A 23,301-nucleotide genomic window follows, 5' to 3' on the forward strand; every position below is an offset into this window, starting at 1 on the left:
CAGCTTTAGTATTAATATCTGTAGATGGTTTTCTGTGGAATTCACAACGAATATTCGTAAACTCATCAGAAACTAACGACAATTTGGATTTCGTCCGAATCCGAAACCAGAACCGAATTCCATTTCGGATCCGAATCCCGAAATAATGAAATAATGAAATAGCTGAACTGAACCAAATTTTTCTGCAGCTTATAGGTCTCAACTTTAGCATGTGTGTGAAAAATGAAAACATTTCTTCAGCACTAAGGTGGTTAGAAACCTTTTGACCTTTAATATCACTTTAAATCTCCCCATCAGTGGCACAGAACAGCAATAGAAAAAGAAGGATCTGGGACCGAAGCTCCACACCAAGGATTTATAGTCCTTATATAGATTTATCCCAATGTAAGATCCAATAGAAGACTATATAAAAGAGCCAAAGTGTTTTGGGGGTTACAACACGCTTCATCAGGGATACAAGGATGCAACAATGTAACAAAAAGGAATGTATGAATCAATATAAATGTACAGTATCACATAAGAGATATATAAGATGCAACCAACTGAAAAGATAATCTCTGCACAGAAGAACTATTAAGGTCCAAATGGTTCCTAGATCTGATTCACATTGGGTTCTAACGCTTCCCTAAAATATCCAAGACTCGGAACAATGACTTTCGATACACTTTAAATGTCAGTCTCCCTCTGCTTTATAATTGAAACAACTGGAAAGTTAGAAGTAACAAGAACAGTAGAAGAGTTTGCAACTTACATCCTTCAGCAGTTTTGGTCTCCAGGTGGACCAGCTCAGCGTCTCGGTTCGAAACAGTCACTGTCCTGAGGGCAAAGAATACATTACAGAGGAGTTAGACTTTCAGATTTTACATTTTCATTTTATTTACGGTATTGATCCATTGTTGCCATTTCAGGGGCAGCCTACTCGAAAAACTAGCAAGGTCAGGAACAGGAAAAATGCAAACCCTCAAATCCGTTTAAAGCTCCAGGCAGATTGCTAAATACAAAGATGGAATACATAGAAGGGGCCTGTTTTACCTGCAAACAGATTGGTATTTTGGTCCAACCAGCCTGGATCCCGAATGCCATTCGGGTCTAGGAGCCTCAGCTTCAGTATTAATATCTGTATATGGTTTTCTGCAATGAATATTTGTAAGCTCATCTGAAACTAACAAAACTTCAGATTTTGTCCAAATCCGAAACCTGAACCAAATTGAATTTCCGATTTCGAGTCCTGAAATAATGAAATAACTGAATTTTTCGGCAATTTACATGTCTTAAATGTCTGGACATGCAGCTAGCATGCCGGAGATAACACCAATTCCACTAATGACCCGGCAACTGGATGTAAATTCTGGTATTGCCGGGTCATTTACGCAAAGTTTAGGGTATGTTGATGTAAAGGTTCACAAAACTCTCTGCAAACTAAATTTAGGCAAACTCACTTATCCCTATTGTGATTAAAGTGACACTAAACTCAGGAGTTACATCTTAAAAATACATTCAAGTATCTTAACTATGAAGAACAATGTATCTTATTTGTGTATCACTCGGCTGTAGATCCTCCAATCATCTCTGAATTGGTGCTGACACTGTCCTTCCTTCTGGAGGGGGGCTATTATTCCCCATGGTCCCTGTGTGTGTTGTAAAGTAGTCACCGCTCCAAGCTCGCTCGGTACAATTCAGAGATGATTGGAGGATCTACAGCCGAGTGATACACAAATAAGATACATTGTTGTTAATAGTTAAGATACTTGAATGTATTTTTAAGATATAACTCCTGAGTGTAGTGTCACTTTAAGAAAGCATCAAAGCCACTAACAGCCAGACAACTTGTATTATCACAGGGGCAGGTCAGCAATGACCACTCAAATAATATATCTCGCCATTTTCCTTAACTTTTATACATTTCTTTTATTCTTGTCTATGAATCACAATGACATTTGTGCATTTTTAATTTCCATTTGCTAAGAATTTTCCAAGTACGGCGGCCAGGCTCCGTCTAGTAATGTTGAATACATTTTTTTTTGGCAGATTTGCATCAATTAGCACATCAACTGCATTATTTTTGCCAATTTAGTAATAAATTTGCAAACTGCATATATTCAGCCGAGACGCACCTAGTGTGACTGCGGAAACTCTCCAACTGTTCCCCAGACCTGTCAGCTTTTCAGGAACCGGCGCTGTAATCTGCAATACCGGAAGATGGTAATAAGATGCGGGCTTTCATTTTCAGATCTGCGCTGGAAAATACTGTAGAGCCTTAAAGTGACTCTGTCATGAGGACAGTATGGGGGGCTGCCATTGCTGACCTCTCCTTTGAGAATCCGAGGTCCTGCCTGTCCCTGAAGCTTTGGCTTCAGTGCTCGCTGACCCAGGACAAGTGTATAGAGATCAGGAATTCTGACACTCTTTAAATGAGAACTATGGGGTTAAGGCTTTTTCCCCATAGTTCTCCTTAGGGTAACGGGAGGACACAAACTAGCGTCCTCCCGTCACCCTAGGCTCAGTATACCGCGAGCTGTACCTCATTATATACTGAGACGCCGAAGCTGAAGCGGATCCCGACAATTGTGCCGGCATCCGCCCAGCTGCGTGACTGACAGCTGGCTGTGCCTATCTAAAGGCAGAGCCAGCTGTACCCGCCCCCTCCAGCTGTACCCACCCCATGAGTCGAAAGTATTGAAGTACTGGCCTTTTGAAAAGAGGGCCAGAGATGGTAGACCCCCATACTTTTCATTCATAGAGTCACTTTAAATTAGCCAAAAAAAAATTCTGTAGAGTAGGGAATAGTTAAAGCTGAACTCTGACCTTGCTACATGCCTTGTACAGTTGTACCGGCTCCTCTCCTGAACTGAAATGGCTTCCTCTTATCTCACTGCACACTGTGAGCTTATCCCAATGTGCATTAGAAGCTGCAGCAAGTCAGATAGAGCCTGCCTCATTTCCTGGCTGGAGGACGCCCAGCATCATCTAGGGCTTTCCTAACCAGCCTGACTGTCCCTGGCCCCGCCCCTTTCATTCATTGGATTTTAGTTCCTTCAATCATAGAGGCTGAACATCACATGTGGACTTTACTTAGGGTGATCTGCATGAAATTATTTATTTTTGGCCACTAGATGGAGCTGGGGCGCATAGAAAATATGTATGTATTCCCTATGCTCCTCAGCTCCATCTAGTGGCCATAATGCAGGATTACATTAGATCACATTCAACCTGAAAAGAAAATATATTAAAAGAGAACTATGGTCAAACATTTTTTGGCTGTAGTTCTCTTTAGGGTCACTGGAGGAGATTAACTACTGTCCTCCAGTGACCCAAAACTCAGCATAGAGCAGGCTATTGCCTGCTCTATGCTGACAGTGCAGAGCTGCACTGCAGCTGGGAAAGAGCCCACCAATATTATTTATTATTATGATACAGGATTTTTATAGCGCCAACAGTTTGTGCAGCGCTTTACAATATAAGGAAGACATTACAATCACAATGTAAATCAAGACAAGATGCTAAGGAGGACCCTGCCCCTGAGGGCTTACAATCTAAAAGATTATAACAATATTGTTGGGATCCACCCCACTGCCTGATTGACAACTCGCCCTGCCTCTCTAGAGGCAAAGCCAGCTGTGCCCGTCCCCTCCCCTGTCTGTCCCTCCAATGAAGCTGGAGAGGGCAATCCCTGCGTGAAGCGGTGATTGACGGTCAACCCCTTTCTGCAGGGAGAAGACCATGAGCTGAGCGATTTAATGGTTGATAATCACTTAGTTCTCAATCAATAGAGCTGACATGTTACAGCTGCAGTGTCACGTCGGCTGCAAACATCTATACATTCATAGATGTTTGCAGTGCCAGGAGCCCTGAAAATTGTTTGTAAATTGGGCAGCAACAGTGGCGTAGTATTTAGCGCTTCTGCCTTGCAGTACTGGGGTCGCTGGTTCAAATCCTGGCCAGGTCACTATCTGCATCTTCTCCCTGTGCTTGCATGGGTTTCCTCCCACACTCCAAAGACATGCTCTAAGTCAGCCCTCTATGTATGTGAGATAGGGACTTTAGATTGTAAGCTCCATGAGGGTAGGGACTGATGTGAATGTGCAACTATGTAAATTGTCAATGCTCTATAATAAATATCTGTAATAAATAAATTGACCCCTTATTGAAATAAACTTCCTCCAATACACCCCTCCCCCTCCCGCCCCCCAAAAAAGCTCTAAATTAAGAAAAAAACATTTTTTAAAAACAAATATCACCAAAGCGGCACAATTAGCGAAAGTGTCGGCAAACTTGCGCCAAGATCAATTTCGACATCCCTTATCCCTAACATGAGACCATAATATCTTTCATCTCCTCGGGATGAGAGGTAAAATCAATGGCACCGTTTTTAACTAGCGCGGGAGGTTTTACGTTTATGTTTGCGAGCGTTATAAGTATCTCTTTCATATACTTGTCTGATAGCTGCGCTGAATTCTCCAGGCCAATAAAATTCATTCTCTGCCTCTAGTAGTTGCAGCGAAACTCCACCAGCCTCACGCGGATCTGAATTAAATGTCCCTACCTGCGTTGGTTTTAGATTTAGCCCCCAGTAACACTGTTTTTATTGTAATATAATTCACAGATATTGCTCAATAATGTAACGAGAATCAATCTATAAGCCTCTTTGGTGCAGTTAACACGTTCCATATTTGAATAATTCCGTCGGCTGCCGGTCTGCGGCTTAGCGCTCTCCACAAAGGGGGAAGGGAAATCGGATAATTTGTGGAGGTCGGATTCGTCCTCTGTAAAAAAAAAATTGTTCGTTTTTGAAAGACTTTTTAAGGGCATTGACAGCAAAATAGATACGTGTGCTGATGAAATACAATTATTGGGGCGGACTTACTTGCTAGGCGATTTGTGAAGAGGTATACAAAATAACTTTTAGGAGCGCTACTACCCTGGGGCTGCTAGTGTCTATTAGTGTGTGGAAAAGATAATAGACTCACTGTTTAGGAGACAGCTGGTGTGTCTGTGTATCCTCTGGCTCTGAAATGTACGGTCCTTGACAACCAACTGGCTCAAGGGGTGGATGGCTCCAGGGGTCGATGGTGTGCTTCACTGTCCCACACTGCTCCCTGATCTACCACTATCGATCCCTGGAGCCATCCACCCCTTGAGCCAGTTGGTTGTCAAGGACCGTACATTTCAGAGCCAGAGGATACACAGACACACCAGCTGTCTCCTAAACAGTGAGTCTATTATCTTTTCCACACACTAATAGACACTAGCAGCCCCAGGGTAGTAGCGCTCCTAAAAGTTCTTTTGTATATTTCTGTACAGGGATCCTCTCCCTGTGTTAAGGAGCTTGCACACCAACTTCCCCAGTTCATAAGTCCTCAACACAGTGTCTATCCATCAGTTGTGCGCTTATCCACTGTTCTAGATTTGTGAAGAGGGTCTCTTGTGATTCATCCACCCCTGCTGTGTTCTATGGATGCACAGTATAGAAACGATGACAGCCATGGGCGTCCACCAAGAACATTCCCAAAGTGCCTCTGTAATGGAATCACTGGTGGCACAGGGGACACTACTGAGCTATGGACCTTAAACAAGACCCATTATAAGAAGAAAAGTCTGCCATTGCTGACTGCTCCTGAAAGTGTTATCTGTCTGGCTGCCATGGTGACCTACTGACAAGAAACATCAAACTGTATTCCTAATCTACATACTTATTCTTGGATAGTGACCTAGTGTGAAGTGACTTAGAAAACATTAATGCCAGTGGGTGGCAATACAAGCCAGGGAACAAGCCAGCAATAGGTCAGCAATGGTAGCCCCCCTGTCTCTTTTATGACAGGTTCACTTTAAAAGGTAGCATGTTGCCTGAGAGGAGAAAAAGATGTGTTGCGTTCCTTGTTGGTTCCTTAGGTTTTTTCAGTTTCAATAACAGGCCTCTTTATTCTCCCAAGGTCTGCCCCCTGATCTACTCATGGCCAACCCTCTGGGTCCACACATGACCTGCCCTTGGTCATCCATAACCTGCCCCCTGGTCATCCATAGCCCACCTCTTGGCTCAGTCATGGCCTTTTCTTGGTCACCCATTACTGGCCCCATCGTCCACTCATGGCTCGCCCACTGGTCTACATATGGCCTGGCCCTTCTCCATTCATGACCTGCCTACTGGTCCATTCATGGTCACACATGACCCACCTCTGGTCATCCATGGCCCATCCCCTGGTCCACACATGACCTACCCTTGCTCATCTATGTATCGCCCTTTGGTTCACCCATGGCCCACCCCCTGGTTCACTCATGGCCTGCCCTTTGTCATCCATAGTCTGCCCCCTAGTTCACTCATGGCCTGCCCCCTGGTCTAACCATAGCATGTCTTCTTGGTCCACCCATGGCCTTCCACTTGATATAGCCATGACCTGCTCCTTAGGTCCACATATGGCAAGTCTCTGGTCATCCATGGCATATCTACTGGTCCACCCATGGCACATCTCATTGTACATGCATATATCCTTCTCCTTAATTGTACTGACTCTGAGGACACACTGTGTGTTACTATTCCCTGCACTGCTGGCCATGAAGATGTGTTATGACTTGTGTCACCTAAATTTGTCTGGAGTGCCGCTGTAAACTTTCAACTGTCCCATGACAATTCAGTAAGGCAATTCACTGCTCTTTGGATTCCTATTGACTACAGGAGTAGCCATCCCTGAACCCTCCTAATGATGTAAGGCCACTACAAACCCTTCCTTCCCTTATGCTGATAGAACAAGAACACCTGCTGCCAACCTGATATCACCTACCAACATGACAAACAGAGAGGGTGCCCCTCTATAGCAGGGACACAGAAATGAAAACCTGACAGAGATTGTAAACCTTCCACACCCAACCAAAAACTAATAATAATAACACAAGTTTGAGTATAGATACATCTAAAATGTCAGCTTTTGAAGGACGACGCAACTGAACAGAACGAAAGTTTTACATAGTTCTTTGGAGTTGTTCTTTAAAGTCTGACCCAATTCCTCTTCATTCCCGATGAATGTCTAAAGTACTTAGTTTGTGTGCTGTAAGTTCTTTAAATATGCAGTTTCTGCAGTTCTGTTTGGTATGGCTTGGCGCTCGGCTTTGTTCTTTCTTGGTCTCAGTCCCAAAAGAGCTTGGAAATACACAATAAATAATAAGCAAAGAGGAACTCGTCAGGCTCTCCAGCCGGCTGTTGTTCACAACAGACAAGTCTGAAGATGTATCTTGGCATCCAAGCGTGGCCACTCCTCTTGGCAGCCGGGAGATCCCCGGGGTCGCTTACAAGCCGGCTTTTTTAATTTGAGCGTTGGTTATCGGTAGATTTGCTCGGAGTCCAACTTTAAATCCATAGCTGGCATTTATGACATCTCTCTTCATTCATTATACAGTCCTAGCAGTCCTACTATTCCCCACCGCAGATGCCATTGTCATTAAAGCAGGCCTCGCAGTAGAATGCAAGGCCCGCTGACACTGTCCGGGTCCCCCTCCCCGTTCACAAATCACCTACTACCGTGTTTCCCCAAAAATAAGACACCGTTTTATATTTTTTTGGCTCAAAAAAACACACTAGGTCTTATTTTTGGGGTAGGTCTTATTTTTGGGGTAGGTCTTATTTTTTTTTTTTTAATGTACAACAATCCATACATATTCATGTACAAGAATAGGGTGATCAGCGTAATTAGGGGTGCCGTACCTTTCCAATTGCAATTTGGTAACCATTTGCTGGCCAGAATGAGTGAAGCGCGCCTTCACTATTGATTCCTCACAGGCGGCGTGCATTTGGTATCACTCCGCCTGTGACAGGAGTCGGCGCTATAGAGGAGGAATTGGCTTATGCGGCTCCGCTCACTCCGCTGCCGCCTCGCTCCCTCTAGTGCTGGCTTCGTTGGCAACGCTGATTCTCTCCCGCCTCTCCCGCGGCTCTTCAAGTTCCCCCTTATGCCACCACTGGCCCTAGGAATGGTCACAACTAGGTCTTATTTTCGGGGTAGGTCTTATATTTTAGCAATTCCCCAAAATAGTACTAGGTCTTATTTTCGGCGTAGGTCTTATTTTCGGGGAAACAGGGTATTGGAAAGGGTACCTGTAAAGAAAAAAGGTTTATACTTAACTCTTAGGCCCTTGAAACACGTTGGCTGCCTTTCTGTTTTACTGTCGTTGCTTACTCAGTAATCAACAAATATAACACATGTGCTGTTCGGCACACAGCTTTATGTTCCGATCCTTTATTTAATATCAGATAAACAGTTCAAAACATAACCTGGCTAATGCGTTTCAGCCACACATGGCCTTAGTCATAGCTATGGCTAAGGCCATGTGTGGCTGAAACGCCTTAGTGGGTTTATGATGTGAACTGCTCACCTGATATTTAATAAAGGATCAGGACATGAAGCTGTGTGCTGGAACCTGTGCTATATCTATGTGGTGCTCCTTCCAGCTCAACTATACAGAGAGCTTCTTCTTTTTTTTTTTTCGGGTGACCCCAGCCCTAGGAAGGGTGCTTATTTAGCTGTACTGTGACATTTAGACATACCTTGTAACAACTATCAAAGGAAAGTGAAAGGTAGGACTAGGAAGCTGTCAGTGCAATGTCTATGTGACCGAATATTTATTGTATTTCCGTGAGTTCAATTGGACAATGTACACATATGAACTGACAGGTCCACTTTAAGGACAGGATAGTTTCTAATCACATTGAAAAATGGCAAACAATTGGAAAATTTTGGTGAAATTTTGACATTTTGGATTCCAGGGCGAAAAATAAATTAAGTTTATTCAGCACAATTAAAGGTACAATAGGCTTTAAAAGGCTCTTGAGATTGATGGAAGCTATTTATAACCATCCTGGACCTGTTCATGTGCCTAACAGCCCCTCAATATTACTGCAATCTGGAGCAATGCAAGCAGCAGGTGTCGGTGTGCCATTCATTTTGAATGGCACCCAACACACTAAGGCAGGAATAGGCAAACACTACCCTTCCAGCTGTGGGGAAACTACAAATACCATCATGTATCTGCCTCTGGGAGTCATGCCTGTGGCTGCCAAAGTCTTGCAATGCATCATGGGATTTGTAGTTGCACCACAGCTGTAGGGCCAGGGTTTGCCCACCCCTGCACTAATGGCCTTATTTATAACACTTCAACCTAGTAGCATGGCACTAGTATATATGGCACTGATGAATATAGCCATTTCCCATGCTCATCAGTGCCATCTAGGGGTGCTGGTGCCTTGCGATCAGCATTGGCCCAGCGAAAGGCCGGCATGCCGCAACGCACCACAGTGCATTGCAGTGCACTGCTTTACGAAATTTGGGCATGTCCAATTTCACATCCAATGGTGCATTGGCAGTCCATTCATTTCAATTAGCTATCTTGACACAACAAACGTGCAAAAGATTAAAAACAGGCCCTACATAAAATAAAAAGCCACCCAAAATTATCCCCCCTCCCCCAAAGTCAATCCCATTTCATCCCTAATTGCTATTGTGAACTTTTCTTTTTTCATTTTTGAAAGCTGTACTTCTATCTGAAGCAGGACTGGGGAGAGTCTCGAGCTGCACCTAACAAACACCGAACATTTCGTCTCTGTACATCTGGAAGACGGGAAGCCGCATCTCCGGCGCTGGCAAAGCGTGAAGCTTCTTTGCGGCGCAGCTCAGTGAGCGTACAGAAGGAAGCACAGATGCTTACATCTGGTTTACAAGCCTCCAGCTGGCGCAGTGATCGCACAGCTGGGACGTGCGGTCTTTTATCCCCAGGATATAGGAACTGGTGCTGATTCATCTGGATACAAAAAGCTGCTCATTTAATCATTAAAAACGATTACAGGTCAGATGTGAAATTACAGAAAATCAGATTTTCGCGCAGTGAAGTTACTTTTCTCTCTCCGTAACGCATGAGAAGGGAAAGGAGGGAGACTCGGATGACCTTCGCTGCTAACTGCACAGTGGAAGGCTGTTTACACACGAGTGCTGTGTGTACGAGGGAATTAAAGGGGAACTTCAAGCAAAATGTCGATTTGTATATCAGTGTCTACACACTTTCTCTTGGTCCCTGGAGAAGAACGGTGGGCTCAAAGGAGAAGTGAGCGGAGGGGAGAGATCAGAGCAATGTTCAAAATAGTGGAGAGGAGAGGAAAAAGGAGAAGATAGTTGAGGTAAGAAGAGAGAATACATGAGAAAGGAGTAGAGATAAGAGGAGAGGCAAGATCAAAAGGAGAGGAGGGAACAAGTCAGAGGAAAGTATGGAAGAGAGAAAAAAAGATGAGAGATTAGAAGAGAAGAGAGCTAAGGAGTAGAGAGGTGGGCTCAGATGAAAGGAGAAGAGTAGAGGCAAGAAAGAAGGAGAGTCAAGAGAAGAGCATAAGAGGAGAGAAGAGAGCAGATAAAGGGAGAGGAGAGGTGAAGAGAGGAAAGTAGATGTGAGGGGAAAGGAAGGGACAGAAGAGGAGGGGAGGAGAAGAAGAATGGGAAGGGGTTGGGAGAAGGTGGTCGATGAGGGGAGATGAGGCAAGAGGAGGGGACAGCAGAGGAGGGAGAAGAAAGGAGTGAAGAAGAGAGGATAGGGGACAGGAGGTGAGGGGAGAAGAGGATAGAAGAGAAGATAGGGGAGGAGATGGAAGGTGAGGGGAGAGGAGGGGAAAAGAGGGTAAGGGAGGGGATGGGAAATTATGGAAAAAGGGGGATACAGAAGAGGACTGAATAAGAGAGGAGAGGGGATCAGATTGGAGGTGAGTGGAGGGGACAGATGACGAGGGGAGAAGAGAGGATTGAACAAGAGAGGATATGGGAGGAGATGGATGGTGAATGTTGAGGAGGAGAGAAGAAAGGAGAGAAGAAGAGAGGATGGGAAGGAGATGGGAGGTGAGAAAAGAGGAGGGTAGAAGGGAGGAGAGAAGAAGAGAGGATGGGGTGGAGATGGGAAGTGAGGGAAGAGGAGGATACATATGAAAATGGGAGAAGAGTGGAGTGAAGAGAGGATAGGGGGAAGAGATGGTAAGTGAGGGAAGAGGAGGATACATATGAAGATGGGAGAAGAGTGGAGAGAAGAGAGGATAGGGGGAAGAGATGGTAAGTGAGGGAAGAGGAGGATACATATGAAGATGGGAGAAGAGTGGAGAGAAGAGAGGATAGGGGGAAGAGATGGGAAGTGAGGGAAGAGGAGGATACATATGAAGATGGGAGAAGAGTGGAGAGAAGAGAATATAGGGGGAAGACATGGTAAGTGAGGGGAGAGGAGGATACAGAAGAAGAGGGGAGAAGAAAAGAGTATAGGGGAAGAGATGGGAGGTGAGGGGAGAAGATGGGATGGATTAAGAGGGGAGATGAGTCGAGCAGAGGAGACAGAAGAGGAGAAGAGATGGGATAAGGGAAGAGGGGAAATGAAGTAAGGAAATAGGAAAACAGAGGAAGGGGAGAGGAGAGGAGCAGAATTAGTGCAGCAATATGTAATACTAAATGACTTGAAAATGAGACCGAGGTGAGTAAAACAGGTAAAAGTTAATGTTTAAATCACATTTAAAAAACATGATACTTCTACTTAGACTTTTGGATCGTGGATTGAAACTTCCTGACATCCCCACATCTCATTCAGCGTGTGATTTCTGCCTTTCGTGTGTCTGTCTATCTGGGATAAATCTGACAGCGCTGAATCCTGTACACACTCTACTTCCTGTCAGTTGTAACATGCAGCATTGTCCTAGATATTCTATTCCTCTTTCATTCAGCATTAGTGTAGCATTCACCTTCTTTGCCTCCCTCGGAGAGGAGTTAATGTCATCTTCCTTGTTTTCCTCTGAGCGACAAGTCCGCCCCCACACTAGAGCTCGGCATCAGGTAATCGAGCAAAGAACAGGAAAACATATCAAAGCCATTAAATCAGGGATGCAAACTGTACTGTAAACAGGGATTCATTCTGGGTGAATGTCTCAGTAACTATTCACCATAAAAATATTGTTAGAGCCCTTTCACACCGGCATTCCAATCAGCTTCACCTGTGAGTTTTCCAGGCATCTGATCAGAAGTCCAATGGTAGTCTATGAGCAGCCAGATCTAAAGGGACATGTGTCCATTTACAGCTGATTACCCTGACTCTGACCAGGTCCGGAAAGCCAAATGGAACAGAGTTCTGTTTTAGCGGACCTGATCATGGCAGATGAGGGGTAATCTGATGTAAATGGACGCATATCTGTTTAGTATTTACACCCAACTCCCCATAGACCAACATGGATCCGGCGAGTTCAGTTGTTTCCTCCATCACAGGATGGGGGGAAAACTGGATGGACATGGATGTCACAACGGTGACATCTTTTCCGAACTACTCAAATCAGCATCCAATGATCCAATCAGAACCATGCAAGGATCCCTGCTAATCTGAACTGAAGGCACCCTTGTGGAAGGGGCCATACTTGTTTTATGTTATACCCAGGTTCCCATCACCCACAAGGAAGTTTTGATCTCAACCCCTCGTAATGCTTCACTGGCATCCAACAGGTATAATGGCAGCCATTGCGGAATCCTGTAGAAGCCCTGCAGACCATCTTTACAGGTATACAACTACAGGCAGTCCCCGAGTTACAAACACCCGACTTACATACGACCCCTACTTACAAACGGAGGCTATTACTGTACAGCAGGGGGTCCCAGGCTGCAGCCAAAGTGTAAGACGAGGGGCGCCCACCTTTTTGTGTCTGGTTTGTAGTACTGTACGTACATTACAGGAAGTTGCCTCTAGTTAGACGTGCCGACGAGGACTGCCCGCCTTTTTGGGTCTGGTTCGTAGTACTGTACGTACATTACAGGAAGTTGCCTCTTGTTAGACGTGCAGACGAGGGGTGCCCGCCTTTTTGGGTCTGGTTCGTAGTACTGTACGTACATTACAGGAAGTTGCCTCTTGTTAGACATGCAGACGAGGGGCGCCCACCTTTTTGGGTCTGGTTCGTAGTACTGTACGTACATTACAGGAAGTTGCCTCTTGTTGGACGTGCAGACGAGGGGTGCCTGCCTCTTCTTCCGGGTCACTGTGATGTTTGTACTGCTGTCTGTATCCTCATTCGAAAGATTTAATCTCACTTCCTCTCCTTGAGACAACAGGAAGTGAGAGGAAATCTACCCCTAGGAAGGGAAAGTCACTCCTGTAAGAGTGTTCATGGGAAAAAGGTGTCTCCACTGAAGCTTTATCACCAATCCTTGTTTCCACAACAACACAACATTTTCAAAATCCAATGGCCACAGGGACAGAAATTGAGGTAAAATCATCTGAACAGGGGCACACACGGCAAAAGAAAGGGGGTTAACCCTTCCCTATGCTATCCAAAACTAAAAAAATAATTTTTGGCTGGAGTCGCACACAAATTTTGCTTGTTCCAACTTACATACAAATTCAACTTAAGAACAAACCTACAGTCCCCATCTTGTTGGTAACCCGGGGACTGCCGTACAGAGATGTGTGACTGAACTGAACTGACTGAAGATACACTGAACTCAAAAAGAAAAATGTAAAGTACATCACAGCTTACCAATCCTTACATTGGATGGCTGCATCAGTTTTGATTTTTTTCAAGCTTTCCTTTCCTTGAATTTCACCCAGTGATCCTGCCAGTAGCACACTTCCTGTCCTAGGGTGACAACACTCACTTACTGTACTGTATCTGTGGAGGAGTAGGACTGTCACCTTATTACGGGAAGTATGCTAGGATTGCAGAACATATCAAAGTAGAGGGGCGTTCTGCAGTCCACAGAAGTGCACTTGGCAGGAATATAATTCTGCTTGAGATAACACTGCAGAGTTCACAGGACAGCACCGAATTTCTGGATTTTATTTCAAGATTCCTCCTGTTGCAGTGTTATAACACTCAGGCATTCAAGCTACAAGACACTCAGGTGTAAATGGCGTCTTTAAAGGAGAACTATGAGGTGAGAAAATCACTCATCCTCATAGTACTAGCTGACGTGTGACAATGAAACTGTCACACGTCGGCTCAATAGATCGGCAAGTGAGGGAACACATACCGTCGCTCGCTCACTTCTCAATTATCTTCCTGCAGAGAGGCTCCCCACAGGGATTCCCCCCCTCCCCTCTCTGATCTTCCAGCGCTGACTGGAGTAACGGACGGGGCGGGTACACCTGGCTCTGCCTCTAGATAGGCAGAGCCCGCTGTCACTCAGGCAGGTAGGTGGATCTCAACAGTAATGTCGGGATCCGTCCCGGCTGCGGCGGTCTCAGTATACCGTGGGCTGTAGCTCCCTTTATACTGAGCTTTGGTGCCCGGGAGGACGTTCGTAAATGTCCTACCGTGATCCTTAGGAGAACTACGGGGCAAAATACTGACCCTATGGGTCTCTTTTAAGTGTAGTTATAGGCAAAAATATTTTTATGTCATGATCACCAGGGGAAAATAAAGGGGAAAAAAACTAGAGAAGGAAAACTAACGCAGCCACCACATCTAAGAACTGGCAATCTACAGTGTTTTACCGTGTGTTACATTGCAGGGGCGAAGCTGGGGGAGACTGGGGGGGCATGTGCCTGGGATTGACTCTTTAGGAGGGGTGCCAATGGGTAGGTGGATGGAGAACTTCTCCCTTGTGGGGGAGAAACTGAGCCTTTGCCCCTGGTGACGGAATGTCGAGCTTCCCCACTGTTACATTCTTGGTAATAGTGTTACCTTGTTACCTATAGTATTAGTATTGATAATAGTGTTATTCTTGGGTTTAGATACACTTTAACCTCCTTAGGTTGCACCGGCTGTCACAGGGCTGAACACGTTTGGCAAATTATATATTTTTGTAATGCTCCACCACAGAGAGGGCTGGGCTTTGGGCCCGCAGCTAACAGAACTATTCAGTGGTACAACGCTTCACCTTTATAAGCCACAACTTGTAGTTTCACAATGACAATGTTCAACGGCTTCTTCAGCTTGGCATTTTCCAGACCTGTATTCAGCACCACGGACAGCGGCACCGAATGACTTACAGTACAAGGGGAGGAAAAAAAGCCGTTCCCTATTCACTCATTCTGCCTCCCTCTTATGGATTACATTTCTTAAGGCTCACATATATCCTCCATGACATGTCTTTAAGAGAGGACGTATCTGGAGTTTGGTCCTGAGTAATTGTATGAGGCACACTGTGTAACATGTGTCATTAATAAGACAGCCGCTATTATCTCTGCATCAGAGTATGCACTTTGCTGGGAACGAGAGGCTCCCACAGCGAAAATCACTACAAGGCAAGGAGATTGGTGTTTGATTGCCGCAGTAAGTACAGGAATATTTAAAAAGAGCAACAGGTTCTGGCAAAAAAAAAGAAAAAAAAATTAAAAATCTGTCGAAAAGTACAGAACACAAACAATCACAGCCACTTCCCTGCCGATTATCTAAAATGGGATTTAATATCAAGAATATTAAGAGCATTTTTGGAACATGATTTGTGTTATGCTACAACCCCCCCCACCCCCACCCCCCACAGTGAGGTGTATATAGGACAAGTCACAAGGGAGTTTTTCTGTCTACATCCCATCTGTGTTTGGGCGTTGTGCCAATCCAACCCCTTCAATAGCGTCAATAAACCAGCAAACATATGTAGGTCATGAGTTCTGATTGGGTTCCGGATACTTGGCCAGCAACTCAAAGAACTGACGCTGGAGATACCAAGGCAAATAGCATTTTCAGGAGGAGGTCAGCAATGGCAGCCTCCATATTTCTATCAATACAGTTTTGCTTTGAAGGCCAATTACATGGCCCCGTCTCTTTTTCCCCCTTTCCTCCATTGGAGCGCCCTCTGCATCCCTGTATACATACCTCTTTTCCAGGTGTCCTTGGTGGTCCCCTAACATCACAGGTTCCCTTAGCTCTTTTCTTCTTCCTTCAGCGGTGGCGTGGATCCTAAATTTTGCAGACAGCAGCTCTCTGTGACCATGCTCCTGTGAGTCCAGGGTGGGAGGTGGAGCCTTGACACCCTGGGTGTACAGGAAGTGGGTCGAATGACACAGGACGTCATTCAACTAGGAAGATGAGTAGCTCTAGATGGAGCACCTGCTAAGTTTATGAGAAACAGCACTGGAGATATAGAATATCGCTGCCGGGAGATCCATTCCAAACTGGAATTGAGCTTCAAAACCTGTATCTGAGCATAAGAGCAGGTACCACAGGATTCTTGTGTCCACCTTTATTAGCCAGCAAAGCCTCTGCTGTGGTCCTCTCTGATATAGTTTTCCTTTAACACTGCTCCCAGTTTTTTTCCGCTAAGCTCCACCAAGTGCAACACCATTCGGGATGAGCTTTGGTGGAGACTGTTTGCAGTTCATCAAATGGATAGAACGATTTGGCCAGTTCAACCCATCGTTGGACTTCCCTCTGCATCCAGGCAACCAATGCTACCACACAACCCACAGAGCATCAATGGTTGACTGGTGGCTGAGCTACAGAACATGATTGGTTTCCCCCCACCCCCTGGGGCTCTATTCGTACACTTTATATATGTACATATCTTATACAACTACTTTATGGCCCGTTCCCTTCCTGCGTCTCACGTCTATGTGATTAGCCCCCGCCCATAGGGGCGGTTTGGCATCACATGACGTTCGGAGTCCAGCACTTAAATTGACCGTGATGCGGCTAGCTGTATAGATGTCCGGGAAACGAACAGCAATACTACACACGGCACAAGGTATCTGTTTTTTTTGCTCCTATAGGAGCTTTTACACTATAAAATGTCTGTCTGACCATACCGTTTTAAACTTTGCATTCCCGACTATTTCGTGTTTTCAGTGATCTCTGCAATATCTTATCTCTTTTTAAACACAATATCCTAGAACCCCCCCTTTGTTTCACATTTTTTATACGAGTTTGGCTAATCACTTTTTTTTACATGTATTTGTCACGTTTTTTTTTGTTGTTTTTTTGGAGTTCACTTTGATTTTCACTCACGGCAACACTTATATATTTTTCATATATTTATCATGCATGTATAATATAAATACACACATATATTTTTTACTACATATATATATTTTTTACTATTTCTATGATATTTATCTATGTTCACTGATCATCAATGATCATTAATGTGTCCTTATCTATACATCCAAATTAATTTACCATTTATCCTTCACTTCATTATCCCTTATGGGCTATTTTATTTGGCACATACCCTTGGACTTTTTTCCACAGTCCTTCAATCACTACTATCCCACTTAGCTGGGTTAGTTAGTTAACGAACGTCTTTCACCTGCACTCTTACCTTTAACCCCCTCCATCCCCACACCTACACATTTAATATATCATATTTACACTCGCTATGACTGAGAACAATATATATATATAAAAAATGATTTTGCTAGTGAGACTAAGTGCAGTTCTCTGATCCCAATTACACTAATTGTTCTAATTGTACTATATGTGGGCTTATTATTCTTATCCTAGGACACATATCCACCATAGAATTGTCTTTCTCCCCTGAAGTAGCCCTTTTGGGGCGAAACATGTAGGGACCTATAGGAGTGCTTATACCATTCCGATAACAAGCAACAACATACATCGTAACTGCACGGTATTGTCACCAACTAGTGAACCTGCATATGTATTTTTATTGAAGATTATGTATTTTGTTTTTGTTTTGTCTTTTATCTGAAATAATGTATACTACGAGTTATTGAATAAATGTATTTCTAAAAATTTTTATACAAGAGGTCTGGACTTGTTTCTTAAAAGCCCCCCTTTTTTCCTTTTCCCTCTGGGTCTTTGCACACCCCACTGTGGAAACATAATTTGTCTTTTTCACATTTGAAACCCGGGGTGTGAAACTTCCAGTTCCTCTATACACTCTCCGCAACACATGTCTACTAATTTTATCCTCATGATTGGTTTCTAGGATGCAGTCAGGTACACCATAACAACCTATCATGCCGTGGGGCCAGCTGTCTCTTAGCAGCCAATGATGCTGTGAAGCCCAGCTACTAAAATGCCACCAACCAATTATGCCAGCCACTAGCATTCCAGTAACCAGTGACCTTCTGTGGGTCACACAATGTTGTTGGTTACTAGGGCACAGACAGACCCACAACGTTATTGGTTGTTATGGTGTACCCGCCTGTGTACTAGCAACCAATATTGTTGTGTGGCCCAGTTGCTAGCATCCTATCCACCAATTACACTATGCAGGTCTCTGGGCCACAGGCAGCTCTGTGGGTTTGGCTTATGCCCAAGTGAACTGAAACCAGGCTCATCACCACACACCACTGTACAATGAGAATCCCCTTACAAGTCACAGAGGAACTCGGTAACAGAATGAAACAAAATTAGAAAGGGGCAAAGAAAAGGCTGTTCTGGGTAATCAATGTAAATGCTTCTTGGTGGCACTGTTCCTCAATGCAAGCCTAAAAGTGGCAAAGCATACTACACATATTTCCTTTAGATTTCCCCAAAAACGATGTAAGTGTACTTATCTATCTTAAAGGATACAAAGTAAATGTATTCCTTTGGTCAGGGGTAGGCAACCTTGGCACTCCAGCTATAGTGGAAGTCCCATGAGACATTGCAAGGCTCTGACAGCCACAGGCATGACTCCCAGAGGCAGAGGCATGATAGAATTTGCAGTTTCAGCATACCTGCAAGGATGCCTACCCCTGCCTTAGGTAGTCAATCAAAGATTGCAATATGCATGGTCAATGTACCATGTATCTAGCATGTTTTTTTAGATTGTATTTTTGGATAGATGTTTCTGTTATTTTTACACATTTAGGTGGGGATATCACATTGATGTGGATGTTACAGGGTTCTAATTGGTTAGTTGCATGTATAAGTTGTCCTCTTGCACCTTGGATAAAGTCACTATGGTACATTGAGACCCTGGGCACTGCATGACCTCAAAATATTGGGGCTTTTGTTGGTGAAAACTTACTTTTACAATATATTGTGAATCTTACTTTCTGCAGCGTTGGTGACCTTTCAATGTCTATTAGCATAACGGGTATGACTGAAGACAACACCTTCTCTATACGGCTTAAAGTTTATCTTCGGAAGCTGATGATCAGTGAAGCTTAACGTAGATGTCAACCATCACTACATGACATTTCATTTTCTAAATCACCGTTCATCATAAACAATTGCCATTTTTTAACAAAATTCTGGTTTAACCAATTATTCAATCTGCTGATCACATGGAGTCTCTTTGCAGCCGCGTTCTGTCTACATGTACTCCAGCGATGGGTGCATGGCATTTCTCAGGGTGGGTTTTATGATGGTGACAACTGTGGACCAAGCTAGCATAATGTGCATTGACACAGTCACTTATAACCTCCATCGGAACATTGCGTGACAGGGTGACAACGCAGGAGCACAATCGCAAGACAGAGACAGAGCGCAGTCACCCGAAATTAGGAAGTGCCTTAACAACAGGGCAGTCCTTACAATGAGGCAGCCTGAGGCTGTTGCCTCAAGTGGCTGTTGCCTCAAGTGGTAAATGTGTGTATGTGTGCAGTGGGGGGTGGAAGGCACAGTGGCATGGTCAATCTGCTGCAAAATGTTTTCAGTGTGCCTGCTGCCCTCTTTACAGTCAGAGCCTCCCAAGTTGCTAAGAGCCAGACGAGAAGCTTTGTATGGGCCATACACATTTCCCCATGTTCCTGCCCAGCTCTTAGCAACTTGGGATGCTCTGGCTGTTGTCTCCCCAGACTCCTGGCAACCAGTGATGTCACTGAGAAGGATGCCGGCCAGAGCTGGGTCGGGAGATGATCCAGGTCCCTTGTCAACTCCTCCCACGCTCGCCCATCCTCTGGAACTCTTTACCCGAACTTGTCCATCTATCTCCCACTCTGACTGCCTTTAGGTAATCCCCTAAGATTCAGCTCTTCAGTGAAGCCGATCCCACCTCAACCTAACCACTGACTGAACCATTACATTCTCAAACAATTCACTCCCACACAGCTACCTCCTCATGTATCACCGGCCCCTCCCTTTTAGATTGTAAGCCCTCAGGGGCGAGCTCTATGTTCGAGGCGTGAGCTCTGCGCATGAGTTGGACCAAAGGCAAAGCGCCATTGGTCCAAGCTGTCCAATAAAAAAAAAAAACAGTGAGGACATCGAGCTTGATGCCTCACCAGTGACGAGCAAGTGAGGGATAGAGAGGCTCCTCCCTGTCTCCTCCCTGCCTCCTCCCCACACAGCTTGGTTACCGAGCTGGGGCGGGGCTTCGGTGGGGTGGGGGTGGAGCTTTGGCGGGATGGAGGCAGAGCTTCAGCGGGCTGGGGGGATGCCTCACCCAGCACAGAAGGCACAGCACGGTACTGTTGACTACTAATAGACAACAAAAGGTTGATAAAGACTGCCCTTGGTGATTTGTAACATTGAGTCCTTATGATTTGCCCATTAGGTTTAATCCCTGAAGGAGGGAAGCTCTTTGGATTCCTGAAGCGTGCTGGCCATTCTATGTTGTCTTCTAATAAAAATGTTGGGATTTTTCGACTGTCTGGCACTCCCATTAGACTTCATACACATGAAAGGGGCCTAATGATTACAGATAAATTACTGGTAGCCACCTGAAGCCAATTGTTCAAATTTCTATTTGTAATGTAACAATGGACATACGGAACAGGAAGCCTGGAAGTCACATCGAAAATTGCTGCAAGGTAAACACGACCATAATGACTCAAAATGTGCTCTCGCTCAAAGAGACGGCAGTTTTCCTTTTTCAATAGGAAAAACAAACACTAGACAATGCAGCGGGAGCGAAAACCACACAGCGCATAGAGTGGGCCATAATTTTGCCGGTCGCTGACACTATCTACGGAGGTAATGCCCCATAAAAATAAGCAGAATGAGAACATGTTTTGCAAAAGACATACAGCGGTATGGCTGGATGAGCAGGAATCCTTTAGCAGGCATTATCTTGTCAAAATAGCACCATAACAACTCTCTATTCCACACATGATAATGGCTTTGTAATTCAATTATAGCCCCCGTATTTGTATTGAGGGATTTATCTACCGAAAATATCTGCGTCGGGCGCCGGGGCGGCCGTCATACATCCCGAGCGCCGGATGAGATTATTCCGCCAAAGTTCCCGGGTTAAATCGGCACATTTCTGTCATAACGTATATGTACCTCCTCGGGGTAATCGAACCTTTCCGCGCACAACGATACAAGGCGCTGACAGAACATTTCTAAGTGAGCTCAGCTCGGGGAATTCTACGGCTTTTAATTCAAAGCTTTCCTGCACTTGGAGAAGAAAAAAAAAGTTTTTAAACTTTTCTTTTTCCAACTTCAATAAAAGTGCTCGGTATGTGAAAGAGGCGCAAATGGTAATACGGCAATTTAAAGCACTTGTCTAATGGGTTCAGTGTTTCTGCAAGCAGCAGGAGCTAAAATTACCCAATCCAACGTAGGAGAGAATAAACCTTTCATAACGCAGAGACTTATAGGTTACCAATCACTTCTACATTGCAACAGTGAGATCTCCCGGCCATAATTCCCAGCTCTGGTCCCGTCTATATGGGAGTTTTTGTTGTTCTCATCCATCGTTGGGTGTCCAAGCTCCTCTTGTTACATTCTCAATAATATAAAAAACAAATAAAAATCCAGCATGAATGTTGAGAACCCCATATAATGGGCACAGCAGGTGTGCAGACCTGGGAGCTCAGCACAGGGATGATGTGAGCCCCTTATAATGGGCACAGCAGGTGTACAGAACCGGGAACTCAGTAAAGAGATCTCACCAATATTGCCTTTGAGAGCTAGAAGAGACTGTCAGGTGATTCAACTCTCAACATCTACCAAAACTGATATGACCATTTTGTGGGTGGGTGACAGCGCCAAGTCATTATTAGTTCTAGGGATGATTTGTGTCTCAGGTGGGGACTGATGTGAATGTGCTGCGTAAATTGTCTGCGCTATATAAATATTTGATTAAATAAAAATTAAAAATAAACCCTAGGAGAACTATGAGGTGAGGTATTCACTCAGCCTCATAGTTCTAGCCGACCTGTGACAATGAGACTGTCACAGGTCGGCTCAGTAGATCGGGAAGTGAGAGAACACATACCGGCGCTCGCTCACTTCTCGATCCTGTGCTGGCAGAGAGCAGTGACAGGTGGGGGACTTGATTCCCCCCTCCCCTGTCCGATCCTCCATCGCTGACTGGCGGAACGGACAGGGGAGGGGGCGGGTACAGCTGGCTCTGCCTCTAAATAGGAGGAGCCAGCTGTCACTCAGCTGGGTGGATCCAGACATAATTGTCGGATTCCGTTCCGGCTGCGGCGTCTCGGTATACCGCAAGCTAGGTATAGGTATACTGAGGTATACTGAGCTGTGGGTGATGGGAGGACGCTAGTTTGTGTCCTCCCGTGACCCTTAGGAGAACTATGGGGAAAAGTCCTAACCCCATAGTTCTCCTTTAAGAGTGCATAGGACAGCACTGGAGTTTTTGGCAGGATCGATGGGTACTTTTTGCGCTTATTGGATAGAACAAAACACTTCCAATGGTATATTTGACAGGCAAAAAGGTAATTGTTAGGGTTTGCATGCACTAAAAATGTTTTTTCTGCATTCTTTAAAATCCATTGGGGAGAAGTGTGACCACCATCAGACTGCTGGCAGTGTTGTGCAGATCGGTCTTCATACTGAGATCTCACCAATGAGACCCTCAAGAGATATAAGAATCCACCATGTGACTAACCTGCCAGCAAATGCAACCATTCAATACTGCAATATTAATTTTGGTTAGAGGCAGCTTGTAAATGTAAATGAGAGGCGGCACTGGTGGCGTGTCCTGACCCCGGTAGCTCTAACAGCTAGGTACTGGCTCCACAATAACCGGCATATTCTTGCACAGATGACATGTTCTTCCTCTGTAGGTATTGCTGCACAATGGTAAATCTTCAGTGCACAGCCCATGTAAGCTTTTAGTTTAAATCAGATAAATACATTCCAGTTTGATCACGTGATGTTTTGATCCAAGTCCTACAGTTTTTTTCAGTTTTTTTTTTTTTTTAAGAAAGCAACCACAGCCTGAGTAGAAAAGCCAGTCCTCTGCCAGCATGCTGCAGAAAAAAAGAGCCTGGATCTCTGTGCGGAAGCAGTGGTCTCTTTGCAGAGGTCCAAACTTTGCTGAATGGAGAGTTCTGGCTCTGACTCAGCAGAGGGCGTTTTGGATAAAAAGTGTGGTTGATCATAGACATTGTGTCTGAATAGAAGAACAGAGATCCCTTTATGTCTGTGAAGGTCCATGGTATAGCTAGTAGTAGTTAGTCACATCCAACTGGACTTGTTCTGTAATGTTGGAGACATTTTGCAGCTTCTCCAAGTTCCTT

At 44.7% G+C, this 23,301-nt stretch overlaps 1 protein-coding gene across 1 annotated transcript in view; it reads right to left on the bottom strand.

Annotated features, from left to right (window-relative positions):
• Nucleotides 1-23,301, bottom strand: part of LOC108790375 (VPS10 domain-containing receptor SorCS1-like) — a 475,033-nt gene that overhangs the window by 153,372 nt on the left and 298,360 nt on the right. The window contains exon 6 of the mRNA XM_018560623.1: nt 752-816. Coding sequence (XP_018416125.1) covers nt 752-816 — 65 coding nt within the window. The remainder of the gene's footprint in view (nt 1-751; nt 817-23,301) is intronic.

The sequence above is a fragment of the Nanorana parkeri genome, unplaced genomic scaffold (assembly GCF_000935625.1).
Source record: "Nanorana parkeri isolate BGI_ZX_2015 unplaced genomic scaffold, ASM93562v1 scaffold469, whole genome shotgun sequence".
Classification (NCBI taxonomy): Eukaryota; Metazoa; Chordata; class Amphibia; order Anura; family Dicroglossidae; genus Nanorana; species Nanorana parkeri.